The 13,631-nt window shown below is 36.3% G+C and overlaps 1 protein-coding gene across 10 annotated transcripts in view; it reads left to right on the top strand.

Moving 5' to 3' along the window:
• Nucleotides 1-13,631, top strand: part of LOC105495949 (cytochrome b5 reductase 4) — a 129,986-nt gene that overhangs the window by 89,437 nt on the left and 26,918 nt on the right. For all 10 annotated transcript variants that reach the window (XR_011623586.1, XR_011623585.1, XR_011623584.1 and 7 more), the window contains one exon: nt 10,801-10,965. Coding sequence is in view for 6 of the 10 variants with exons in the window: in XM_011765900.3 (XP_011764202.2) it covers nt 10,801-10,965 (165 nt within the window). In the remaining 4 variants the exon portion in view is untranslated. The remainder of the gene's footprint in view (nt 1-10,800; nt 10,966-13,631) is intronic.

Raw genomic sequence — 13,631 nt, 5'->3', positions numbered from 1 at the left:
AGCAAAAAAAAAAAAAAAAAAAAAAAAGCAGGGGTTGCAATCCTAGTCTCTGATAAAACAGTCTTTAAACCAACAAAGACCAAAAAAGACAAGGGCATTACATAATGCTAAAGGGATTAATGCAACAAGAAGAGCTAACTATCCTAAATGTATATGCACCCAATATAGGAGCACCCAGATTCAAAAAGCAAGTTCTTAAAGACTTACAAAGAGACACTTTCACACAATAATAGTGGGAGACTTTAACACCCTATGTCAATATTAGACAGATCAACGAGACAGAAAATTAATAGGGATATTCAGGACTTGAACTCAGCTCTGGACCAAGTGGACCTAATAGACATCTACAGAACTCGTCACCCCATATCAACAGAATATACATTCTTCACAGCACCACATAGCACTTATTCTAAAATTGACCACATATTTGGAAGTAAAACACTCCTCAGCAAATGCAAAGGAACAGAAATCATAACAAACAGTGTCTCAGACCACAGTGCAATCAAATTAGAACTCAGGATTAAGAAGCTCACTCAGAACCACACAACTACATGGAAACTGAACAACCTGCTCCTGAATGACTACTGCGTAAATAACGAAATTAAGGCAGAAATAAATAAGTTCTTTGAAACCAATAAAAACAAAGACACAACATGCCAGAATCTCTGGGACACATTTAGAGCAGTATGTAGAGGGAAATTTATAGCACAAAATGCCCACAGAAGAAAGTGAGAAAGATCTAAAATTGACACCCTAACATCACAATGAGAAGAACTAGAGAAGCAAGAGCAAACAAATTCAAAAGCTAGCAGAAAACAAGAAATAAACTAAGATCAGAGAAAAACGGAAGGAAATAGAGACATGAAAAACCCTTCAAAAAATCAGTGCATCCAGGAGCTGGTTTTTTGAAAAGATTAACAGAATGGATAAACTGGTAGCCATACTAATAAAGAAGAAAAGAGAGAAGAATCAAATAGATACAATAAAAAATGATAAAGGGGAGATCACCACTGATCCCACAGAAATACAGACTACCAATCAGAGAATACTATAAACAACTCTATGCAAATAAAGTAGAAAATCTAGAAAAAATGGATAAATTCCTGGACACATACACCCTGCTAAGACTAAACCAGGAAGAAGTTGAATCCCTGAATAGACCAGTAACAAGTTCTGAAATTGAGGTAGTAATTAATAGCCTACCAAACAAAAAAGGCTCAGGACCAGACAGATTTACAGCTGAATTCTACCAGAGGTACAAAGAGGAGCTGGTACCATTCCTTCTGAAACTATTCCAAACAATAGAAAAAGAGGGAATCCTCCCTAACTCATTTTATGAGGCCAGCATCATCCTGATACCAAAACCTGGCAGAGACACAACAAAACAAAGAAAAATTCAGACCAGTATCCCTGATGAACATCAGTGCAAAAATCCTCAATAAAATACTTGCAAACTGAATCTAGCAGCACATTAAAAAGCTTTTCCACCATGATCAAGTTGGCTTTATCCCTGGGATGCAAGGCTGGTTCAACATACACAAATCAATAAATGTAATGCATCACAAAAACAGAACCGATGACAAAAACCACATGGTGATCTCAATAGATGCAGAAAAGGCCTTCAATAAAATTCAACACCCCTTCATGCTAAAAACACTCAAACTAGGTATTGATGGAACATATCTCAAAATAATAAGAGCTATTTATAACAAACCCACATCCGATATCATGCTGAATGGGCAAAAGCTGGAAACATTCCCTTTGAAAACCAGCACAAGAAAAGAATGCCCCTCTCACCACTCCTATTCAACATAGTATTGCAAGTTCTGGCCAGGGCAATAAGGCAAGAGAAAGAAATAAAGGATATTCAAATAGAAAAGAGGAAGTCAAATTATCTCTGTTTCCAGATGACACGATTGTATATTTAGAAAACCCCATCATCTCAGCCCAAAAACTCTTTAAGCTGATAAGCAACTTCAGCAAAGTCTCAGGATACAAAATCAATGTGCAAAAATTATAAGCATTCCTACACACCAATGATAGAGAGCCAAATCATAAGTGAACTCCTCACAAATGCTACAAAGAGAATAAAATACCTAGGAATCCAACTTACAAGAGATGTGAAGGACCTCTTCAAGGAGAACTACAAACCACTACTCAAGGAAATAAGCGAGGACACAAACAAATGGAAGAACATTCCATGCTGATGGATAGGAAGAATCAGTATCATGAAAGTGGCCATACTGCCCAAAGTAATTTATAGATTTAATGCTATCCCCATCAAGCTACCATTGACTTTCTTCACAGAATTAGAAAAAAACTATTTTGAATTTCATATGGAACCAAAAAAGAGCTTGTATAGCCAAGACAGTCCTAAGCAAAAAGAACAAAGCTGGAGGCATCATGCTACCTGACTTCAAACTATACTACAAGGCCACAGTAACCAAAACGGCATGGTACGGGTACCAAAACGGATATATAGACTAGTGGAACAGAATAGAGGTCTCAGAAATAATGCCCCACATTTACAACCATCTGATCTTCAACAAACCTGACAAACAATAGGGAAGGGATTCCCTATTTAATAAATGGTATTGGGAAAAGTGACTAGCCATATGCACAAAATTGAAACTGGACCCTTCCTTACACCTTATACAAAAATTAAGATAGATTAAAGATTTAAATGTAAGATCTAAAACCATAAAAACCCTAGAAGAAAACTTAGGCAATACCATTCAGGACATAGGCATGGGCAAAGACTTCATGACTAAAACACCAAAAGCAATTGCAACAAAAGCCAAAATTGACAAATGGGATCTAATTAAGAGCTTCTGCATAGCAAAAGAAATTATCATCAGAGTGAACAGGCAGCCTGCAGAAAGGGAGAAAAATTTTGCAATCTATCCATCTGACAAAGGGCTAATATCCAGAGTCTACAAGGAGCTTAAACAGATTTACCAGAAAAAAAAAAAAATCCCATCAAAAAGTGTGGGTGAAGGATATGAACAGACACTTTTCACACTTCTGTGGTTAAATTGTCATTGAATTGTAAATATTAAAAAACAAATTTTGTAGTTAAGAGAAATACCCTACTCTCTATATTTAGGTCCCAGTCTTCTACTCCATCCTTTGTGGAACAAGGAGAATGATAAGAATTATGGATTCTGAGGCTGACATATGATCGAATATTTTCAGCAAGCATGCTATGCTTGTCCTCAGAGTTTATCTAGATAATATAATTAGCAAATGGAATTCTTCAAAATAAAATTGTATAATGGAAAGTTATTAATATCTTGGCCTTGGGCAAATTACTTTATCTGGCTGAGCTTCAGTTTTTCCATCTGTAAAATGAACATTAATACCTACACCACAGAATCATTTGGACATGGGAATCAGTGAGTTAGCCTATGTAGGTGCCTAGCCCAGAATTAGTATGTTTGTAGCAGACATTCATTCATTCGTTCGTGAAATATGTGTAACATCTATTATGTGCCTGTACACATGGATCCAGCAGTGATAAGATATTGTGTTTGCTTTTTTTCTCATGCAGCCCAGGGAATGTGTCTCTTCATTTTCCCTAATTACTGCCCTCAGAATTGCAAAAATATAGATACTTCATAAACACTTTTTAGAGTATTACTCTTTCTATTTCAGTCTCATTTTCATGTCATTAAGTATGAAATCTGAACAGAAAAAAATGTGTACCCAAATTTTGTCCAAATATGTTATTAAACTTGACTGTTCTAACAATTGGGATTCCATTCACCACCTTCCAAGTCTAGCAAAATCTTATACTTTTTCTCTTATGAAAAATGAGACAAAACATAAGGCAAATATGTGCAGTAGTGGATTTAACTAATTATGTAAACTGAAATCAAACTAAATTCCACTTATCCTTCTCCCAAATATGTGATCAGTGTTCTGAGGCTCAGTTCATTCAGTACACGTTGGCCCACCTGCTCCCATCAGCAGAATGCCCTAGCTCTGTGATGTCTCTGCTTTTGTAGAATGAGTTTTGAGGGGTGGCACAGGTGGGACAGTTTGACAGGTTGACTTCTAGAAAACATTTTGTGGTATATAAATATAACAGGTATTTTCCTTTTTGTTTCAAATGAGTCGTTCTTGGAGACCATTAATCTTTAGTAAAGGTAGTGGTACATTTTTTTATAACAGTATTTGTTGATTTTCCCTTCTCTTTATAAAATTAATACATGTTTATATAGAAAAGGTATAAGAAAAAAATCACCCATAATCCTACCACCCAAAGAACAATTATTAATGTTATGGTCTGTATCTTTCTATTCATACGCATACCTATCTTTTTGTTTTGTATATTTAAAATAATGTAGTCATACTAACTATAATTTTTATAACTACATTTCTACTTATTGTATTGTGTGTTTTTTACATAAAGAATATTTTCAACAGGTGGTTTTCAACCTTAAGCAACTCTGCCACCCCAGAAACATTTATGTCTGGAGACATTTTTTATTTTCACAACTGGGGGAAGAGGTGTTACTGACACCTAGTCAGTAGAGGCCAGGATTGCTACAAAATATCTTACAATTCACAGGACAGCCCGCCTACAACAAAGAATTATCCAGCCCAAAGTGCCAGTCGTGCCAGTTAGTAAATCCTGCAATATACTATGATTTTTAATAACTGCATTGTATTCAGTTGTGGGAGCATACCATAATTTATTTAATCAATTCTCTATTATTTGACATAGTGACTAGAAATTGTTCAATACCTCTCTAACTATTCAGGATAAAGATGTATCAGAAGAAGTATTGGGTCAAAGTATTTTAAGGCTCTTGATACCTATTATACTTTAAGTTCTGGGATACATGTGCAGAACATGCAGGTTTGTTACGTAGGTATGCATGTGCCATGGTGGTTTGCAGCACCCATCAACCCGTCATCTACATTAGGTATTTCTCCTAATTCTATCCCTAACCCCGCACCCCACAACAGTCCTCAGTGTGGAATGTTCTCCTCCCTGTGTCCATGTGTTCTTATTGTTCAACTCCCACTTATGAGTGAAAACATGGGGTGTTTGGTTTTCTGTTCCTGTCTTAGTTTGCTGAGAATGATGGTTTCCAGCTTCATCCATGTCCCTGCAAAGGACATGAACTCATCCTTTTTTATGGCTGCATAGTATTCCATGGTGTGTATGTGCCACATTTTCTTTATCCAGTCTATCATTGATAGGCATTTGGGTTGGTTCGAAGTCTTTGCTATTGTGAATAGTGCTGCAATAAACATACATGTGCATGTGTCTTTATAGTAGAATGATTTATAATTCTTTGGGTATATACCCAGTAATGGGATTGCTAGGTCAAATGGTATTTCTGGTTCTAGATCCTTGAGGAATCGCCACACTATCTTTCACGGTGGTTGAACTAATTTGCACTCCCACCGGCAGTGTAAAAATATTCCTATTTCTCCACATCCTCTCCAGCGTCTGTTACATTTTGACTAATAGCCTCTGAAAAATGAAAGCACTTAGCAGAGAATACTATACCCAGCCTACATTGTCATTGATGATGACATTAACACTGATAGTGTCATTAACAGTGATGTTGTTAGTGTCATTATTTTTACACTAGAGTGGATTGGGAGGTTAGTTGGGGCAAAAGAAAGAGGAGGAAAAAAGGGGTTCTAAGCAGCACGGAAATGGGTCACCAAGGAAAGGGGACTATTTACCCACTTATATGCACCAACAGAAGATAGAAGACCATTTACATCACTTTAAACATCTGTGTGCTCACTATCTGCAAAATGTGCTTGACATTACAAAAAGATAAGAAATCAGTAAGACTACCCTAGTGGTGGTGAAGTTCTAAAGTACATCAGTGACTGTAAAGTCTGTGCCTTGAGAGGAACAAAAAACATACTGTAGCTATCTAGTGAAAAGAATTTTATTCCATTTTTGTGAGGGTAGGAATATCAGAGCTTCATGGAAGAAGGGGCTTTTGAGCTGGGCTTTGGGAAATGATTAGCATTTCTTTGAGTGGGAAAATAAATTTGGGTAGTGGGATTGCATAAGACATGAGGGCCAGTATATTCTAGTGTTTTAATAACAGAGTAGAGTCGTTTTTTTGAAATAAATACTGTGCATGAAGGAGAATGATGCAGAATAACTAAAAATAAACCCATTAAACCTTATATCAGTTTTAGAAGGAATCTTCATAGTTATCATTTCTGATCCTTTTTGTTTACAGTTGAGGAAACAAGCTAGGCTAAAATCAGGTGATGAAAGACCTTGAATGTAATCCATATGTGAAGTAAATATTATATATCAGATAGACACAGGAAGAAGGCACAGTGACACTCTGCGGCTCATCTCCCTGTAGTGCTGACAGGCTCTGTGAACTATATGTTTTTGTCTTCTGATGTCAGTATTGGGGCTAGCAATATGGCAGTTCCATTTAAGCTGATGATGCCAGAAGCAGAAGTAAATGAAAGAGGATACCTGAAACTGTTTCTTTTTCCCGAACCTCTTATGTACCCAGATAGGCAGCCCACTATTCTGGAACCTTATAGCACTTTCGGTTTCTTCCAGGAGATGTTCCTCAGATGTTGTGTTGCTTGGAATATGTGCTTTGAAATGTTAATGTATTCTCCAGAATGGACTCTATGATTGAATACATTTGGGAAATAGTATATGCCTTCTTGAAGATTTACTCTGAACTTAGCATATTGAAGGCTTTCTGAAATTCTAAGGAAATATATTTAACTTTTTTGAACCCAGTATGTCACAGATTTATTTGATAGTTAGCCTGCTTTCATGGAATAACTGCTAACATCTGGAGGCATACTAGTGTTTCCTTTCATTAGATTCATTTTTAAAAATGTTTCCATAATTATATATGTTTTATCTAATTTTGATTCCTAGTTTTGTGAGATTTTTTTCCTGTGAGCACATAGCAATTTTTACTACAGTTGCAGACATTTTCTTTAGCTAGAAAAAAGAAAAAATAGGAAAAGCTGAAATACTAATCTGTGGGCAGTGAGGAATCACTGAAGCTTTTAAGCAAAAAGGTTGCAAAGTTGTATCAGGATTTTTAGGGGAACTAATATGGCAATGGTATATCAAATAGATTAAGGGCTAAGGCTGTTAATGTAATATTTTAGAGAAGAGATATAAGAACCTGATCTGGAGTTGTGACATTAAAAATGGGAAGGTAAGGGACTTTGTGTGAGAAATATGAAGGAGGTAAGTTGCCGAAGCTGATTGGCTAGAGGAGGAAGGAATAAGTCGTTGGATGACTGCTAATGATTTAGACTAAATGAATACATTTGTATTTCAAGACTTGTCATTTAAATCACTGTCAGCCTACCTTAAAATAAATTTTTTGACAAGCTTACTTAGACTGACATTTAAGATCGCATAGGCACTCATCAGAAGCAGTTCTGTTCTCTCCCTCTTTCATATTAGTTTGTATTTTATGGGTTAATCTGAATTTATTTTCAGGTAACCTTTTCAAGAGTCCCAACCCCTTTTGGCACTTTTGAAATTATAGAGGAATTTCAGGATGTTTACTGTGTGCCCTCACATGTCTCCAGCATCTCAAAGCTGTAATTACTTTAGACAGTAAGTTGACCTTCATTCAGAAAACCCAGGAGAGAGGATTCCACAGGAATTATCTATATTTTGATATAAAAAAAATATTTCATTAAAGAATTATTGAGTCTTAACTTGGGAATGCTCCTGTTCCAGATTAAGCTCTTTTCTCAGCCTATGAAAAGGAGATAAGCAGGATAACAGCCTCTTTACAATATCCTTAAATTGCAGCCATTATTTCTGTTCACCTTTTCCATTGAGTGCATAAATTATAGTCAAGGGACCATTATGTGAATAAATACAAAATACATGAGAAGTTTATACCGTTTATGTAAGGATCTGTTATTTATCACCATTTAGTAGATACCTGCAGAAAATATATCACTGATTAGGCTTTTTTATAAAGCATCCCAGTGAAGGAAAATTATGACTAGGTACTTGTGGCAGACTACAGAAACTTCAGTATTAATTTAGCAGTTTTATTCCAGTTATAGGCTCATTTGAAATAGAGCCACAGGAGAGCATCTTTTATCCTTTAATTTAACAGGACAGTTGCCACATTTTATTCAAGTATCTATGTATAATTGGAAATTTAAGACAGTGGTTTTATGGCTGCTTTTGGCCCTTTGATCTGATGAAAGAAAGATTATGATTTTTTTTTCCAGAAAAACACACTTATGAATTCACATACATTTTTATATGTAATTTTATGGATGCCAGCACATGGCTTTGTTCTTTTAAGTACAATTTTTATTTTTAGCCAACATGGCCTCTTTGTAAATACATTTCTTTATTCAAAAGGCATTTTTTTTGTGTACTTTATTGAGCAAAGCCTGGATACAGTATTGAACAAGACAGACAAGGACCTTGCCCTCATGAAGCAGTAAGCAAATATCACATCCTGAGGTTATTTAAAACTATCTTAGTTTTAAATGCTTGGAAGGTAAAAATAGCGAATATCTTTGGGGAGGCTATTTTGTGGATTAGCCTTTGGGGAGGCTATAGAGTGGATTAGCGTTGCTGCTGATACTAAATGGGAAGCTTGAAGATAAGAAATAAAACATAGTCCTGGAGGTGTTTTTAATATAAAATCAAAGAATATTAGAAATGTAAGAGATGACTCATTTCCCAACCTCATTCCACAAATGGACAAGACCTAGAGGCTGGAGTCTGTGTGGAGAGCTGAGGCTGGTTCTCTCGCCCTCTGCCGCTGCTCTTATTTGGTCTCTTATTTGGTCTGTGCTGCTTGTGCCAGGGTCCTTAGTTCTTGGGAAACTTAATCCAGCTGAGGCACAGCAATGTGAGGGCAGCTGTACCAGCCATACCTTGTTTCTGTTGTCATATTTACTTCCTTTGTCCTCTCATAAGAGAAACTGTTCACTTCAGCTTTTTCATGTGGTTTAAATTAATGTATCATGAATTCCTGCTACTCAGTTACTCACTGGAACATGTAGAACTGCTTTTAATTTGATGCTATTGAAATGGTAAGAATTAGTTTTGTTTGCTAAAACAGAGCAGACAGAGCAGGTACAACATAGAATTTTGAATTTACTGTGGCTTTTTACCAGCAATTTGTATAACAGATTACTAAGCCCATGGGAAGAAATGGTCTGTTGTTACATTGTGAGACTTTGTTTTAATCCTGTACCCTTTTGCTTTCATCTTTTTCATTCCGTAGTATGTGGGTACCTCCTGTGTGTTAGGGATACAGTGATAGCCAAAGCAGACATGGTCCCTGTTCTCATGGAGTTTAGAGTCTATTGGAGAAGGTAGACAATAGGTAATCAGCTTAGTGACAACATATTTAAAATCTAAAGTAAATGGCTATGAAGAAAAGGAAAAAGAAAACATTGCTACAACACATGAAACAAAGGACCTCAGCCTTGTGGAGGTGCAATACTTCCCTGTGGATTCCCTGATGCTTGAGGTGAAAACTGAAGAATGGGAGTGGTAATCTCATTACAGAAAGAAGAAAGAGAACAGGCAGTGTTATGGCAGTGAAGGCTAAGAGGTAAACAGAGTTAGAGCCAGGACTTGGTGATGAATTGGATATGGAGGGTGAGACAGAGAGAGGTTCCCAGGATAAATCCCAGGTTTCTGGCTTGTAAAACCAAGCAGACTGTGGTGCCAGTTACAGAGATCATGAGGTTGAGGTTGAGGTTGAGGGCCTTTGAGACAGTGACAGTAAGAAGTCAAATAGGCTTCTTAATCAAACTGGTTGTAAGGGTCTGGAAATCATTGGAGAGGTTTGAGCCAGAGATTAAAATACATGTGTCACTGGTAATTGCTATTTACTGTGATTTATACCAGCATATTATTATTGTTTATTTTGGGTTCGGGGGTAAATGTGCAGATTTGTTTCAAGGATATATTGTGTGATGCTGAAATTTGGATTTCTGTTGATCCTGTCAGCTAGACAGTGAACATAGTACACACTAGGAGGTTTTTCAGCCCTTGCCCCTTTCCCTACACCTCCCTCCTTTTGGAGTCCCCAGTGTCTATTGTTCTCATCTTTATGTTCTTGTATACACAGGGTTTAGCTCCACTTATAAGTGAGAACATGCAATATTTGTTCTTTTTTTTCAATACCAGTAAATTATTAATAGAAATGTGGAGTTCTCTGAGATCCCTTGAAATCTCTACTTCATTTATATATTTATTTTTAATTAATTTCTTTTTTAAGAGACAGGTTCTTGCTCTGTCGCCCAGGCTGGTGCAATCATAGCTCACTGGATCAAACGATCCTCCTGCCTCAGCTTCTCAAATAGCTAGGACCATAGGCACATACCACCACACCTGGCTAAGTTTAAACAGTTGTTTTTGTTTTTTGGGGAGAGTTTCTGTTTGTTTGTTTGTTTGTTTTTTGTAGAAACTAGGTCTCACTTTGTTGCCCAGGCTGATCTCAAACTCCTGTTCTCAAACAATCCTCCCGCCGTGGCCTCCCAACGTGCTAGGATTACAGGTGTGAGCTACCATGCTTGGTTACTTAGTTCAACTTAAAAAAAAAAGCCAAATTACATTCCTTACTGTATAGGAAAAGCTAATCCTTAGCAAATATAGATTTACCTGTATGTTTTTGTTAAATCTTATAATTTTTTCAGTGTTTTTCTAGCAAGTGTATCAATCTTTATATATTAAATTATTCTTTAGGGGAGAAATATATTATTGAACTTGAAACATGTTAATAATATGTTTAAAATAATAAACTGTAAAAAACTTTTTCTTTTCCCTAGACTGGATGTTGAATTTGTTCTCTCAGCACCTATTTCTGAATGGAATGGCAAACAGGGACATATTTCACCAGCTCTTCTTTCTGAATTTTTGAAAAGAAATTTGGACAAATCCAAAGTTCTCGTCTGCATTTGTGGACCAGTGCCATTTACAGAACAAGGAGTAAGGTGAGTAGCAGTGTAGTAGGAAACAGACTGCCCAATACTGAAATGAAGATATTTCATGACAAATATCTCTCAGTTCTTCCTATTTATATGAACCTGCATTTTAATAATCTTACAGTTTTAGAAAATAACAAAGTCTTTAAATCTTCGTATAGTTTGAGCTGGAGGCTAGGATTATGCATATTGTTAGATAAAACACAAAAGTAAGTTACAGCTAGCAATCAGTGTTCTCTGCTAATGGCTGCCAATATGGATACACTCACAAGATTGGTGCCACAATCTTATTTGGGACATTAGGCCCAACCTCTTCTTCCATCAAAGCTTTATAATATATAGTAATTAATAAGGAATGTTCATCTCATTGTAGCTTTTGATCTTCATTCTCTGTAACTGAGTGAAAGTTAGTAAATAATATATGTGGTCAAAAGCCAAGCAGCAAGACAAAAAGGGGAGACTAGAACACAAATAAGGCAAGACTAATAGTTGAAGCCTGGATCGTGAAAAAGCAGTGGTAGTAGCGATCCTGTTTGAAACTCACTTTGATGTGATTTAGCTTTAAAATGGCACTTTAAAATATTTGGTTAAAGGTAGCCCCTGTTGGATTTCTAGATGATTTTAAAATATAGCTGTTTTAAGTGCCCTATTCTTATTTAGCAGGTGACTAAGCCTAACATTTCTAGATGTTGGCGAAAAGAGTCAAACTCTCCAAAATCTCTGAAGAGATTTATTCTGAGCCAAATATGAGTGACCATGGCCTGTGAGCTCTCAGGAGGTCCTGAGAACATGTGCCCAAGATGGTCAGGGCACAGCTTGGTTTGATACATTTTAGGGAGGCATGAGACATCAATCAAATACATTTAAGAAATACATTGATTGGTCCAGAGAGGCAGAACAACTCAAATCTGGGTTGCCGGGGAGCACAAGTTTCCAGGCTATAGGTAAATTTAAACATTTTCTGGTTGACAATTGGTTGAGTTTGTCTAAAGACCTGAGATCCATAGAAAGGGAATGTTCAGGTTAAGATAAAAGATTGTGGGGACCAAGGTTCTTTGGAAGTCTTACAGTGGCTGCCCTTAGAGATAATAGATGACAGTGTTGCCTATTCAGACCTTTAAAAGGTACTAGACTCTTAGTTAACCTCTTCAGGATTGGACTGGCCCGGAACAAAAAGATCTAGCTATGTTGATAGGATTCTTTACAGATGCAGATTTTCCCCCACAAAGGACAGATTTGCAGGACCATTTCAAGATATGGCAAAGAAACTTGTTTTGGGGTAAAATATTTTGATTTTCTTCCTTGTCTCGTAATGTTATGCCAGAGTCAGGTTGGAAAGTAAGTCATGATATATAGGGTTAAATAAAACACATCTGATGAGAATTTATAGTTTGTAGGGCATGACTTCCTAGACCCCTTAGATAGGAATTTGAGCAAGATAAAAAAAAGTCAGAGTTTAGTCCTCATAGATAGTCTTATATCTTGCTTTTTTATTTAAAATTTTAATTATAGAAAAGATTGACTCCCCAATCAATAAATAAAGGCATTAAAAACTTTTTTTCTTCCATGTTGAATTTAAAATGTATTTTATTTTTAATTAAATATATTTCTGTGTTTTAATGCTTTAAGAAAAATGTTCTTTTAGTTAAACTCTCTCAATTTTTTTCAAGTTTCTATGTAAACTTTTGCTCTTTTAAAGCTCTAGCAAAACTATTAAATTTACAATGAAAACTAACATTATACAGGTTGAATATAAAATTTTTAGGAAAAAAGGCTAAGAGCTGTACTGTCTTCTACTGTATTGCTTCTGCTATTTTAGAAATATCTCAGTGAGTACTTTATAGATTGCAGTATAATAATAATTTTAAATAATTAGAATCATTTTTGCATTTTTAAAATTGACCATAAACTTGGGGAGGCCAAGGCAGCTGGATCACCTGAGGTCAGGAGTTCGAGACCAGCCTGGCCAACATGGTGAAACCCCGTCTCTACTAAAAGTACAAAAATTAGCCGGGCATGGTGGTGGGCACCTGTAATCCCAGCTACTTGGGAGGCTGAGGCAGGAGGATCGCTTGAACCTAGGAGGCAGAGGTTGCAGTGAGCCGAGATCATGCCATTGCACTCCAGCCTGGGCACCAAGAGCGAAACTCCATCTCAAAAAAAAAAATTGACCAGAACCTATATAGCTTTCTTTTCTCACTTTTACCTCAGAGCCAGTCTTTCAATGCTGTGCTAACTGGCTTACCCAGAGTTGCTCAGGAGTATTTATTAATCATTACATATGGATTCCTGCTATTACTCACTCCTGAACATACTACATAGAGTTGCATTTTGAGATGTAACTTGATTCAAATCAGTACTTAAAATTCATAGTAGCTACCCTTGTGACTTTCAGTTAGGACTCATTTCTTTGGTTTCCTTATCCTCATCATCTTAATGGATATGGTATATTTTTCTTGATTGGCAATTATATGGGTTTCTTATTATAGTTTTTGCTGTTCTGAAAAATGAGTCTTTCTTGTAATGTCCACTCCTAGAGTTCTCCAAAGTTAATCTCATGTCTGCTACATGGATTATATTATAAATATAGCCATCCCAGACATATTCTCCATATTTGGTAAACATTTGTCAATTTGTATAGTATGATAACAGAGAAAGACTCAGAATACCTATTT

The sequence above is a fragment of the Macaca nemestrina genome, chromosome 5, assembly GCF_043159975.1.
Source record: "Macaca nemestrina isolate mMacNem1 chromosome 5, mMacNem.hap1, whole genome shotgun sequence".
Taxonomy (NCBI): domain Eukaryota; kingdom Metazoa; phylum Chordata; class Mammalia; order Primates; family Cercopithecidae; genus Macaca; species Macaca nemestrina.
Note: the sequence above shows the minus strand (reverse complement) of the source record. Positions and strands in the feature narration are given on the sequence as shown.